Here is a 14199-nt window from a genome sequence, read left to right as displayed (position 1 = left end):
ATGACAGCTCTGTGCCCCAGACTAAAGGGAAATCCATATCAGCTATAGCAACGGAGCCTTGGTCCAACAGTGATGCAGGCTACAGGAATACTGCTATCAGCACCAATATTCTGTGAATGAAGAAACATCTTCGTGAACATCCAGGTACGAAACCAACAGAGACTGTTGCTGGAAGTGACAGGGAGCCAACTAAGAGAGGGAGGAAGGACCCACACATGAAACCAGTTCTCAGAATGGAAATGAAACATTGCGGCAATAAAACTATCCTCCCTCCCAACTTTCAGTGGCCTTCAATTCTGCACACAAATGGCTGGTTATCCAAGAACCTGCTCCTGTGAAAGAGGGCATTGTACCCCCACTATGCACTGGGTAACTTGCTGTTCATAAATCCTCCGGTCCTTTTATTGGTTAAAACCAACACATCCTTCACAAAACCAGTTTAAGTAATATTGCTACTAGTGCTGCTTAAGCACTTATCCTTCCGTTGTGTCTGTCCTAGAGGCTGATACAGGTGAGTGGATTTTATAGCCACCTGAACTGAAATGACTGGGGTAAACGAGCAACAAGACAACCCCCGATTTATGACAGTAATTGTGTTTGATATAGTTCAATACCTGAACTATACCAAAGGATTTATCCTTTGAAATAGAAACCAGCCTTGTTTTGCTGGAGTGACTATTTAGTGCCGTGCATGTTTATTATTATTTATTTATATGAGGGCTGCTCTCAATATGTCTGTGTGTCAAGCAAACATACAGAGACAAAGGCCTTGCCTGGAAGCATTTTACAGTCTAAAAAGAGAAGACCCCGAAGAGCTGGAGAACGGAATACACGGAGCACTAGTGTTTATTATTCCTGGCTTACATGGCAAAGTAGCAGCTGGTTTTACCATCATCCCAATTGCTAAGTATAACTCAGACCAGACAGAGATGCATTGTGGGTTAGTGCAGGGAGGCACTGAGTCTTTCGTGCCTAACTATGTGCCCACCTGGTTATGCTTCCCACTCTACCAAGGGTCCAGGGGGTAACAGAGACGATCACAAACCACAGTCACTGCAGAACTGCTGTTCCCATGTTCACAAACCCCTACAACCACCATGCTGTACGATCAAGGGAAGTACTAATCAGAACAAAAGCCTACGGAGACCACCCATAAGGAGAGAGCCTGGGCCTTGCACTAGCCTGCCCTACAAACACCAAAAGCCTTGTATGGCTGATTCTTTGCATCTGTGGACCCTTTTGCTCATTACAGATATAGGGCTGGGGCACCAGCCACCTCTTAGCACCCTGTCTAACCTGAAAAAGTCATCAGCGTGCACAGGGTCCTTCTTCCATCCATCTGCATGGTCACATGCCGATCAGATGCTGCTACACTGACAAGGCTTTTTATAGTCAGTTTCACACAAGCTTTGCATTTACATTTACATGTCATATCAGCTAACAGAGTGGCTCCCACTGGGACTGTTTGCAGAGGCCCCTCATTTTGCAGGCATGGGAGAAATATTGAAATAGGTAACTGCTACGTAGATAAGTAAAGAAACACATATATTGAGAGGGCTGGACATATAGGAATGGACAACAGAAGAGCTGCACAGAGAAAACTAGAAAGAGCCGGCGGGATGGAATGCCCCTCCTGTAGGAAAGGGGCATATACTCTGTGGAAGACGGACCTGAGTTCTGTGGCTTTCTGGTGCAGCAGATTGCAAATTCTGCAGCACTGCCACTCAAATTAAACGGCTGCCATTTAAAATGAATCCAAGCTGACAAGACAAGCAGTTCAGGGACTCCTGTTTTTACTGGGCTATTGCAAGTTAAACCATTCTAGGTGCCTGAAGGAGGCAAGGGCCAGACAGCTCAGGAGGCTGGCAAAGGAACATGGAGCTTTTTAGCTGTAAGTAACAAGCCCAATGGCTAACTGGGCCGGAAGTTATAGAAAAGTTGTGACCCTCTGATGGCAGGGTAGGGGTGAGGAGAGAAGTGGGGGATGGTCCCTGTGCTATTCCCATAGCAGGCCCCACTCATGTTGCTAGCAGACAGATTTACAGTACAAAGCCCACCTTGCCACTGACTGTCTCCGGGCAGGTGGACTCAGTAGGAAGGCCAAGGCTGACTGGGCCAGGGGATGGAATTCCCCTCTCTGCAGGTTCACGCTGAAGCAACTGCAATGGGGGAAGCTCACATGCCAGCTGCCCTTTGATGTACTTGGGATGTGGCTAGACAGAAGCCTTCAATCGCCAGGGCTGTCAGTCTACATTGGGCCCAGGGCTATGTTCACATGCACACGCTTGTGGCTTTTTTTCAAACACACTGACCATTCAGAAATCAGCCATTGTCCTAAAGGGGAAAACAGCCTCAGGACAAGCACTCGGCTCCAGTATCCTTGCTCACAAACACCCAAGGTACGCGCACCCTCTGAAGAGCTACTTGGTGAATATGGGGCTTGGAGACGGAATGCAGTCATTTGGCAGTGCCAATGGACTTTACAGAGCACAGCCATCAAGCCACAGCAGTTCTCGAGGAAAGCAGCACAGGCTAGTGGAGTGAGCATATGGCTGGGGTCAAGATGCTCTGGAGTGCTGAGCCAGTCACTGGCATTGACTCTTTTGATGGCCTTAGGCAACCCACTTATCCTTCCTTGAGACCCCTCTCTGCCATCATGCCTGCAAAAGACAGCTTACTGTTTGTGGCTATGCAGGTGACAAGCTATGACCGTTGCTTCTCCTCTCTTTCTTTCCTTGTCCTCTCTACTTCCAAACCAAACACATTACCCTTACAACTGGGTCCTTCACAGATCTTTTAGATAATGGTCAAAGATGCAGCAAAACAAAAAAGCAGCCAAGTAGCACTTTAAAGACGAACAAAATGATTTATTAGGTGATGAGCTTTCGTGGGACAGACCCACTTCTTCAGATCAAAGAAGTGGGTCTGTCCCACGAAAGCTCATCACCTAATAAATCATTTTGTTTTGACAGAATACAGACTAACACAGCTACAACTCTCTCAAAGATGCATGTTAAACAAGGGCTCTCTCCACCATGACCCATCATGCTTAGTATTAACATAGCATTTTATGCCTTGAAAGCACCGCAGACGACGTCAATTAATTAACATGTAACAAGTCCATCATGAACCCACTAAAGCAGAGAATATTGATTCGCCTCAGAAGTGCAGCACGCAAGATCTCAGACAAGCACCAGCAATGACATTTCCATTTACTTGACATCAAGATTTGTTTTTATAACAAGGTGTCTTGACTTTCTGTGTGCCTAGGACTCAACCTGTCTTAGATTTAACAAAGCGAGATTTTGTAGCTTACCATGCGCCATGATGCTTTAATAAAATAGCTCCAGCATGGAGACTGAAGAGGCAGTAACTGTGTAGGCTGTCTCATAAGCACTTATAATGCATGGATTATACACTGTGTTTGGTGGGCTGGGGTGGCATGGGGGGATAGACTCTTCAATCTGCCATTGTCATAATGCAAGTCCAGCTTGACAAAGCCCTGCCTGGGATGATTTAGTTGGGACTGCTCCTGCTTTAGCAGTGGATTGGACTCAATGACCTCCTGAGGTCTCTTCCAACTCCAGGATTCCAAGCCAGCTGCGGACTATCAGGACAAGCTGCAGATTTGAGCTCCCAAATCAAGAGGACAGAAATCTCTACTCAGACCACTTGGAAAGGGATGAGCCCTCAAAGCCAGGCTGGCCAGCGGGAAAGTTGGGATCCCACATTATTCTTCTCCTCACCCCTGGTGTTTAAAGTATCTTACCCAATACTGAAGCTTCAGACCCGAGCAAGCTGTGAGCACTTAGCGCTCCACAGGAACAGCCCTGACTGCTCAGCGCACTCAGACTGGCTGGTAGCCAGCCACATGCGGGGGGAGGAAAGAGCATCTTTGCAGGCAGGCTTGCAAACCTAGTGAGGAGGGCTTTAAACTAGGTTTGTCGGGGGAAGGTGACACAAGCCCTGAGGTAAGTGGGGGAAGGAGGAGGGAACAATCAAGTGGGTTTCCTGGGTGAAGAGGAGAAAGTGGGCCAATCAGCCCCTTCTCTAAGATGCTTGTACACTAATGCCAGAAGCCTAGGGAACAAACAGGAAGAATTAGAGGCCCTGGCAGAGTCAAAGAAGTATGAGGTGGTTGGAATAATGGAGACTTGGTGGGAAGATTCGCATAACTGGGCACAGGCATGCAAGGTTATGAACTGTTTAGGAAGGACAGACGGGAGAAAAGGAGGAGGAGTGGCACTCTATGTGAGGGAGCAGTGTGATTGCTCAGAGCTCCAGTATGAAGAAGGAGAAAATCCAGTTGAGTGTTTTTGGGTTAAGCTTAGAGGCGGAAGTAACAGAAGTGATGTTGTAGTTTGTGTCTGCTATACACCGCCAGATCGGGGACATTAGGATCTCTTCGGGGAGCTAAGTGAAGCTTCCAAATCACAAGCCCTGGTTCTCATGGGAGACTTTAATCATCTGGACTTTTGTTGGGAGACCAATACATCAGCACACAGCAATCCAGGAAGTTTTTGGAGAAGGGTGGGGATAACTTCTTGGTACAACTGCTGAAAGAACCGACCAGGGACTTGCCCTGTTTGTGAGCAGCAGGTGAGAACTAGAAGGAGAAGTAGAAGTGGGAGGAAACCTGGGCTGCAGCAACCATGAGATCGTAGATTTCAGTATCTGGACAAAAGGAAGAAGGGTGAGCAGTAACATACAGCTCCTTGATTTCAGAAGAGCAGACTTTGACTCCCTGAGGGAACAGATGAACAGGATCCCTTGGGAAATGAAGATGAAGGGGAAAAGAGTTCAAGAGAACTGGCAATATTTTAAAGAAGTCTTACTGGAGGCACAGGAACAAACCATCCCGCTGCATAGTAAGAAATGCAAACATGGTAGGCAACCAGCTTGGCTTAACGGGGAAATCCTTAGTGAGCTTAAACTCAAAAAGGATGCATACAAGAAATGGAAACGTGTACAGTTGACTCAGGAGGAGTATAAACATACGGCTGGAGAATGCCAGGCAGTAATCAGGCAAGCGAAAGCACAATTGGAACTGTAGCTGGCAAGGGATGTGAAGAGTAAGAAGAAGGGTTTCTACAGGCATGTTAACAATAAACGGGTTATCCGAGAAGGTGTGGGGCCGTTACTGGATGAGGGAGGTGACCTAGTGACAGATGATGTAGGAAAAGCTGAAGTACTCAATGCTTTTTTTTGCCTCAGTCTTCACACACAAAATCAACTTCCCCATGACAGTCCTAGAAAATGCAGTACGGGAAGGTGGAGGGCAGCCATCTGTGAGGAAGGAACAAGTTCTGAGCTATCTAGAAAAACTAGATGTACACAAGTCCATGGGTCTGGATTTAATGCGCCGGGTACTAAGGGAATTGGCAGAGGTCACTGATGAACCTTTGACCATTATCTATGAAGACTCTTGGAGATCAGGGGAGATACCAGATGACTGGAAAAAAGCAAACAAAGTGCCCATTTTTAAAAAAAGAAGGAAGGACACTCCAGGGAACTACAGACCTGTCAGCCTTACCTCAATCCCTGGGAAAATAATGGAGGGAATCCTCAAGGAATCCGTTTTGGAGCACTTAGAAGAGGGGGAAGTGATAAAAAGTAGCCAACATGGATTCACCAGGGGCAAGTCCTGCCTGACCAATCTGATTAGCTTCTATGACGAGGTGACAAGCTCTGTGGACATGGGGAAGTCAGTGGATGTGATATACCTTGACTTCAGCAAGGCTTTTGATACAGTCTCCCACAACATTCGTATCCATAAGTTAAGGAAATATGGATTGGATCCTTGGACTATAAGATGGACAGAGAGCTGGCTTTATGGTCGGGCCCAACGGGTAGTGGTCAATGGCTAAATATTTGGATGGTGGTCGGTTTCAAGCGGAGTGCCGCAAGGCTGGGTTCTGGGGCTGGTGTTATTCAACATCTTTATTAATGACCTGGATGAGGGACTGGATTGCACCCTCAGCAAGTTTGCGGATGACGCAAAACTAGGGGGAGAGGCAGATACGTTGGGGGGGTAGAGAGACAATCCAGAGTGACCAGGATAAATTGGAGGACTGGGCCAAAAGAAATTTGATGCGGTTCAACAAGGAGAAGCGAAGACTCCTGCACCTGGGACGGAAGAATCCCAAGCACTGTTAAAGGCTGGGGACTGACTGACTCACTCAGCAGCAGTATGATGGAAAGGGACCTCGGGGTTATGGTGGATGAAAGGCTGGATATGAGTGAACAGTGCGCCCTTGTAGCCAAGAAGGCTAACGGCATGCTAGGGTGCATTAGGAGGAGCATTTCGAGCACATCTAGAGAAGTAGTTATTCCCTCTATTCAGCACTGGTGAAGCCACATCTGGAATAGTGTCCCCAGTTTTGGGCCCCCCAGTATAAAAAGAATGTGGATTTGCTGGAACAGGTTCATCGGAGGGCAACAAAAATGATTAAGGGTCTGGAGCACAAGACCTATGAGGAGAGACTGAAGGATTTGGGCTTGTTTAGCCTACAGAAGAGGAGACTGAGGGGTGATTTAATAGCAGCCTTCAACTTCCTGAAGGGGAGCTCTAAAGAGGAGGGTGAGAAACTGTTCTCTGTGGTGTCAGATGGCAGAACAAGGAGTAATGCTCTGAAGCTGAAGAGGGAGGGGTGTAGGTTGGATATTAGGAAAAAACTACTTCACCAGGAGGGTGGGGAAGCATTGGAATGCGTTGCCTAGAGAGGTGGTGATCCTTCGACATTTTTAAGTCCCGGCTTGACAAGGTCCTGGCTGGGGTGATTTAGTGGGCATTGATCCTGCTTGAAGCAGGGGGCTGGACTAGATGACCTCCTGAGGTCCCTTTCCAGCCCTAGGATTCTGTGATTTTATATTGCCAGGGTAATCAGGCTGAAAAGCAACATGCACCTGCCCTGGGCTGAGGAACCAGTTCTCCTGCCATCAGTGCCTCTTGATGGAACTTCCCCACGGAACGTCTCTCACAACAGCAGGCCTCCTGGACGTTCACTGAAAGGGATGGCATACGCTAGGCATTTTCCTTCTCAGTTCAGTTTCTCCCTGATTTCTCGCCCACTGTCCTGGAGTGAGCTGCATGTGAAACGCCCTGGGCAGTAAGCAGATGTGAAGGACAAAGATCTGGCTCCTGTATTGCCGTCAGGTAAGGCACAGGATAGCTTACTGGGAATCCTGAGTTTTGTTCCCAGCTCTGCTACAGAATCACTCTGTGGCCTCGAGTAAGGCACATAACCTCTCCCTGCCTGTTTTCCACACTGAGGAGCATCGCGGTACCTGCTTTGCAAAATGCTTTGAGATCCCCAGATGACACGTCTGGTAGACGTGCTCAGTGCTGGCTGAAAATCCAATGTAATTATGCCACCGCATACACGTGCCACTGGGCTGGGGAAAGGTGTTTTGTCAGCCCCTCCCCCGTTCAATAAAAGGAGCCAACTACAAGGTCTGACTTTGGTGGGGATGTGGCTGAAAACAGGCAGCAGCCGCAGCAGCAGGGAGACTGAGCTGAGATTTCACAAACATCCCAGACTCATCCCTGCTTCCTGGGGTGGCAGATCGCTGCTTAGAGAGTGTGCTAACCTTGCTTCCTATCACCTCGGAGGAAATGCTGCTGGGGGTGGGAAATCCTGAAAGGGCCTGGTGAGGGTAGTTCCACAGGCACAACTAAAAGAAAATGCAAATTCTAGTTTCCTCCCACTGGGGAAAAAAAATGCACCAATGAAACTCTGCTTAGGATGACCTTCTAGCCTCAGGTTCTTTGAATGGGAAATAATGTTGCCATTTCATTTCTAAGCTGTAGCCTCCCATCATTAAAGAATGGGGCTCGAGAGACACTACCACGGAAGATAAAAGCACCGTCAGAATTCCCACCAGTTCCGGATTCATTAGCTAGACAACCTAACTGACAGGTCTGTTACTTGACAATGGCAGACTCCTCTTCCTCTCTGGCTGTGACATGGTGCCTGCCACAGGGATCTGTTCCCTCCAGGACTCTGTGTGCCTTGAATGCGTTAATAGGAAGGCAGGCGGCTCTGCTGGCCGACATGCGTACAGGTGCACAGCAGCTAGGCTGCGTCTTGTTGGTTGGAGGGAACTGGGCGTGCAGAAGTGGGGAAAGATGCTCACAGGACACCCAGGAAGAGATAAGAGGTTCTCTCAAATCTCCATACAGCAGACGAGTAGAGAGGGCCCAACTCCGTTCCCGTCATTCTCTCAGCAAGCTGTACCCATTCATCCGATCAGCCAGCTAGCAACACCCTCCCCCCCCCCACACCTGTTGGGAAATGGCACACGCTAGTGGTCAACACGAAAGGCAAGGGAGACTGGAAGCGTTGGGTCTTTTCCTAGCTCCTCCCTGACTAGCTGAGTGGCCTCAGGCAAGTCGAGATTCTCCTCTGCCTATTCTGCCTCTCTCAGGCAGGTTGTGGGGATTAACACTGGTTCAGTGCTTTGGAAATGCAAAGTGCTGTCGAAGTGCTAAGTAATGTCATTATCTTCTCCTACACTAAGCCACCTCCTTCTCTTTATTCAAATTCCTCTAAAATACTCTCCCTCCTGAACAGAATTTCAGCAATGATGCTTCAGAGCAATCTGCAGTGCTGAGACACTGCATCCTCACGCTGCACGTCATGTGTATCTCCACGCTACTGTCGGTGTCCGAGACAGACTGGCAGAGATCTGGGGAGAAGTGGCCCAATTCTGCTCCCTGGGTAAACTCAGAGTCACCCCAAGAGGTCCGTGGAGAGACCCAGGCCTGACACCTGTTAAAAGCAGAGGTCAGACTGTTTTTATGTTTGCACAGCCCCAATGGCCTACAATGAAAAAGACAGAGTCTGATTCAGGGGTCCTGCTAATCGTTCTAGCCACGTGCAGAATAAATTCTGTTCGGTGAACCAAGGCCTGTGCGGATGTGCATGACTGACAGAAACACATGCTGCTGGCTGTGGGCGCTCTGCTAAGCAGCTGGATGGCACCTGAATCTCTCTCCGGGGTGGCTGCCCAGGTGCTGAGTTTACAGGGAACACGAGGGTCCTCATGCTGGATTCTCAATAGACAAACCTGAAGGTGTTGGGGAAAGGAGGATAAAGACGCGTAGAGGCGCAAGAAAGGGCCGGAATCCAGAGGGGTGAAAAAAATAACTAACCATGAAAAGGAGAAGGAGAAACCTGGGAGTAAGACTGAAGGGGGGAGGATGTTTAAAGACAGAGGGAGGGATGGCTCAGAGCTAGGCCAAAGCACTTGGGCTATGTTCAGGAATGCCTGCCATTCCGCAGCCCGTGCCCACACGTCCGCTGCAGGCCCATCCACCCACCAGGAATGGGAAATTAAAACCATCCCTTCCGACGACAGCAAAAACCAACAGAAAAATAAGACGACACTTCAAACTGGAGGGAGCTGAGGATTAAGCTCACCGCCCCGAGACCAAGGGGATGCCTGTGGGGGGAGGCGCGGCAGCCATGTGGCTTGCTGTGTGTATGAAATCCTCATTAGAGGCCTGTAAGGACATGAAAGCAGCTTTTCCTGTTTCCGGTCCTCAGCGCCCCCTGGGGACCCTCATGGCTGGTTATCTGCTTTCACTGTCAGAGAAGGAAGTACAGATTGCGGCTGCACATTAAGGGCAGGGTTTTATGTGGTTACGAGAGAAAAAGAAGATCACACAACATGTGTGCAAACAAGCTGGGGAGGCAGAGACTAAGCTGCGCAACTGGTATCTGGGGGGACTAGGGCCAGCTAGTGAGGAGCAGTAGAGGCGTTGCTCTGAAGGAGCTATTCCTCCAGATGGAGGACTCTTGTGCTGAGGACAGGCAGCAGGGATTTTAGGTGCTCCCTGCTGTTGCTCAGCCAAACGTGTGAGGGACTCACTTGCAAGCTGACCTAATTCAGTTTATACACTAGTCTGCTGCTGGACCTCTTCTTCTGGGAGTTTAGGGCTCCTCACATTGAGACCAAGTGTAAACCAGCTGTACATGGAGGTGGCATCACCCGCATCACGTCTGCCAAAGCACCTTAGCCCGAGCTTGCATTGCTCCCTGATACTGTAGGTCTGTCCCCGCCCTCCACAGCTCTGGTAATGCACCTCCACTCTTCCTGGCAGCCCCTCTACTACTCCAGCCCTAAGGCCCACACAGCCCAGCCATGCAAGGTGAGTAAGAACATGCACCAGCCAGTGTTTTGCAGGAGTGTTCACTGGGATCCCCTCATTTAGTCAGTATGTGGGTGACCTTCGCCCCTGCCAAGGAAGGCTGGATGCAGCTTCCTCCAGACCATTTGAAAGCACTTTGTCTATCATCTGGAAAACAAAGTGTGTAGCCATAAAGCTGTCCATAGCCACTGCTCGCAAGGGCTCTCTGGACCTAAACTTGAATCCCTTCACACAAGCACAGTACCAGCCCCATGGCTGACCCGTTCACTGCAACTGCAGAATCCTGCCTCTCCAAACCACTTGGGTGACACTGATTAGTATCGTTGTTTGGTTGCAGGTGCACCTACAATTTGAGGGGCACCTTTCACACCTCCAGGAAAGGGTCCTGCCCCAAGGAGACCACTGTCTAAGACAAAGAGGCAAGCAGACAGATGCCAGGGACAGGGAATATCAGAGGTCACAGAAAGGTGAGTTTGGCTCTGAGGGAGCCCTCAGTAATCAGCAACACTCAGGTAGTCTGACAAACAGGGTGGCTCAAAACATCAGTCTGTTAAATCAAGATCTCCTGGCAATTAGCATCGCATCAGAACCGACAGCTCCCAACACAAAAGGCACTAATGTCAATGAATCTTCAAACTTCCTGGCTAATTTCAACAAGTTTCCTGCCCTAAGTACTGACAAGCAAGATGTGAGATCGACATCCAAAAACACAGCCCATCACCAGCCCCAAGTCCAGCCGACGCACCCCCGTTCTCACCCCAGGGAGAAGAGGAACCCAGCCAGGCTGAAGATCTGGAAGCTACAGAGCACAGTACAAAGCACCTGTTTTTATGCTGAATTGATCTGGTGTGAATATACACAGGCAGCCCCCAAGTGAGGCCCTGACCTCTCCAGCCATCTGATCTCTTGCCCAACCCACACCTTAAGCCAGGTCATCTTCTAGCTAGAACTTTGCAAACTCAGTGAAATCAAAGGAATGGTTTCCAGCTCGGAGTCTGTTACAGTTCCAAAAGGGAGAGCCCGCATGATCCTAATGCTATTGTAAGCAAGGAGATCTGGATGACAGCACCCTCCCTTGAGTACGCTGCTGCCTTTTTGAGATGGTTATGCTGAATAGCCTCCTGGAACCTCGTATCACTAGCTATAGAATGGGGATTTTATGACACATGTGCCTCCAATTACAATACATTAACATTAATATAATGCCTGCATTCTGCTTATCTGTGTCTTGGCTAATACACTGTAAAAGACCACCAGCGATGAAGTAATAAAGCACAGCTGTTGAATCAAAGCCTCTTTCTAGGTCAAAGCGAGTTTGGGAGAGGCCAGGGAGAATCGGCTCTACCGGGGAAATAATACCAAAATGAAAAGAGAGGAGGCTCCTCCAGGCAGCTTTAATCAATCTTTAGTTTTATCCCAGAAACGTTACTGGAGTTCTCCGCAAGCACACCAAGGAAAGGCTACAAGTCTGCATTTCCACAGCTCATTGTTATCCAAATGGAGCCCTGAGACTCTCTACAAATTATACCAACTGTAGGAATCATCTATGCACATACCTCAGTTGTGCATGCCATTATTGGTCACCACTGAAATGCAGGCACCAATGCATTGCCACAGTGCGCAACTGACAAAGGCAGGAAGTGAAAAATATCACATCCAAGTATAAGGGAAACATAAGGAGTCAGAAGCCAGTCACCACAGCTGAAATATATACCCAGGACACTGGAGTCAATCCTACAAAAGTGCTCTAAGGCCAAGTGGTCAGGAACCGAGTTTTGCATCTCATCACCACGCGGCACTCACCACCACCACCATGCTGGGGGCCAAGGGAAGAAGGGAAGCTGACTCACCGGCACTGCTTTCAGAGCTACTCTGGAATTTCACATGACCTCTTGCACCCAAAGAATGATCTGGCTTGAATCCACTTTGCCAGAAAGCTGGCTGCTTCAGAAATCAAGGTGGGAATGGAGGGAGCATTCTTCTATGCATACATGATTATTTATTATTTGTTATAATGCCTAGGTGGCCTGCTCACAGGGACCAGGACCCCACTGTGCTAGGAGCGGTATACAGACAAAAAAAAAAGTCACATGGCAACCACATGCCTAGTTTAAGCCAAAGATCTACTTCTTTACAATTGATTGAGACGCTAAAAGATGCTAAAAGACAAGTAACAGAGAGGTATTCTAACAAAACAAAACAAGCAGTCATGTAGCGCTTTAAAGACTTACAGAATAATTTATTAGGTGATGAGCTTTCATGGGGCAGACCCATTTCTTCTGATCTGGAGATGGCTTAAAAGACATAGCCTAAAGACAAAGTTGCTATATTTTTAATAAATGAGGACTATCTAGCTAATAAGCAATACAACTCTACCACAGCAGGTGTATTTTTTAAAAAATCAGGAATATCTGGTTCAAGTGTAAGCCATAAAAGCAAAAATAATATCACCAAGTATCTCCATATTAAAAATCAAGGGTAACCCTATGTACACAGTTGTATATGTTGATTTACTTTCAGGCTAGGGATTAACCAACAAGCGAAAAAAAGAAAGGCTGGTACTGACTTTTGTGGGTGCAGGATCAGGCTCTAGAAAAGCAAACAGTGCTTGGGAAGACCCGGGCTTTTTAATGCAAGCGCAACAGCTCATGGGAAGAAAACACCCAATTCAGCCTCCTCCACTGCTACTTACTTTTTTAAGGGCTCTATCACTGTCTTTTGAATCTGGTTCACCTATTGGAAGAAAAGAGACTGTCAAAATCAAATGGCGTTGAAGAAGCCTGTATGAACTAAGGTATATGTTTGTACAGCGCCCTCCACAGGGCTTGGGCCTAGATGTGCTACCAGCGTACAAATTACCAACAAGATCATCATCATCACCTCATCCCTACCTTGCACCTTTCCTGTGTATGGAGGTGAAATGATGTTTGCAGTGCAGGTGGCAGCACTAGGACCCAAAAGATATCTTCTGTTTCACCACTAGCACATTCAGCAAGTCCTGTTCTAGCTATGTCACAAACTTGAGGTCCTGCAGGTAATGAGTTAAAGGAGCCCAAAAACTCTGGGCCTGTGCCCCCAAACTAGACAAGACAGAATGTACTGGAAAGTCAGCACATTCAGTCCTCAGTGGAGAGGGGAGGGGAGAAAGCACCCCACGCTACTCCACAGAACTCTCTCTAGTCAAAAAACAAGCTGCCCCGTAACACCTGGAAGACTAACCAATTTATTAGGTACTGAGTTTTTATGAGTCAGACCCATTTCTTCAGAATTCTAGTCAGTTTAAGGATTAGCTTTGAGTGGCTCCCGGGGAGACACATGCATCTCCTCTCATCTGAAGTGTCCCAGGATATGGTAAATGAATCTGGGGACCCTCCTAGGGAGAGAGAAGAAAGGGAGGGTTCACCTACATGAAGCATGCGCCCCCCGCCCCTCCAAGTTACCATCCCTCTCCATTTTAGCAAAACACACACTCACCTTCTCTTGGTTGAAAGAATCCATTCTCTTCATAGCTGTGTCCAGGGCTGTTACCATCGCCAGGAAATTGGGGTCTTGCTCACAGAGAGGGTTGGACAACAGGTCTGAAGAGATTTTCACAGCTGATTTTGACATGGCTGAAGTATGATGGACCCCAAGAGCATGTAAAAGAAGAAGAAAAGGTCCATCAGTGACACAAAAATGCGTAACAGGACAGGCACTTGCAAACTAATCCAGGTTCACTGGCATTAATTCATTATCCCAGTTCTGCAAAATATGGTCTGGGACACAAATCTAAATCTTCTGCCACTAAAGCACTGAGTTCAGTACCTGAACTTTCCAGGCAGACAAGCTGGAGACTGAGAGAAAAGCTAAAGAGGGAAGTTCTGAGACAAGTTTTTCTACTTGCTAAGTGTGGACCAATTTAATGCTACCAGCAACAACACCAGACTAACAAAAGCATGACTTCCTTTTAAATGTAATGTAGATGGCTTTTTTGACTCTTTTTATACATCTGCCTTAGCAGACTATTAAGCATTGCTCTGTCTCACTGGAGTTCCCTCACAACGAGA

The 14199-nt window shown here is 48.0% G+C and overlaps 1 protein-coding gene across 3 annotated transcripts in view; it reads right to left on the bottom strand.

The window, feature by feature from the left end:
- LOC142004338 (early growth response protein 3) overlaps positions 1 to 14199 on the bottom strand; it is a 324184-nt gene that overhangs the window by 7121 nt on the left and 302864 nt on the right. For all 3 annotated transcript variants that reach the window (XM_074981928.1, XM_074981931.1, XM_074981932.1), the window contains 2 exons: positions 13628 to 13764; positions 12846 to 12886 (listed from right to left, as the gene is read on the bottom strand). In XM_074981928.1, the coding sequence (XP_074838029.1) occupies positions 12846 to 12886; positions 13628 to 13764 (178 nt within the window). The remainder of the gene's footprint in view (positions 1 to 12845; positions 12887 to 13627; positions 13765 to 14199) is intronic.

Source organism: Carettochelys insculpta, chromosome 31 (genome assembly GCF_033958435.1).
Source record: "Carettochelys insculpta isolate YL-2023 chromosome 31, ASM3395843v1, whole genome shotgun sequence".
NCBI classification, from domain to species: domain Eukaryota; kingdom Metazoa; phylum Chordata; order Testudines; family Carettochelyidae; genus Carettochelys; species Carettochelys insculpta.
This window is presented reverse-complemented; position numbering and strand designations above follow the sequence as displayed.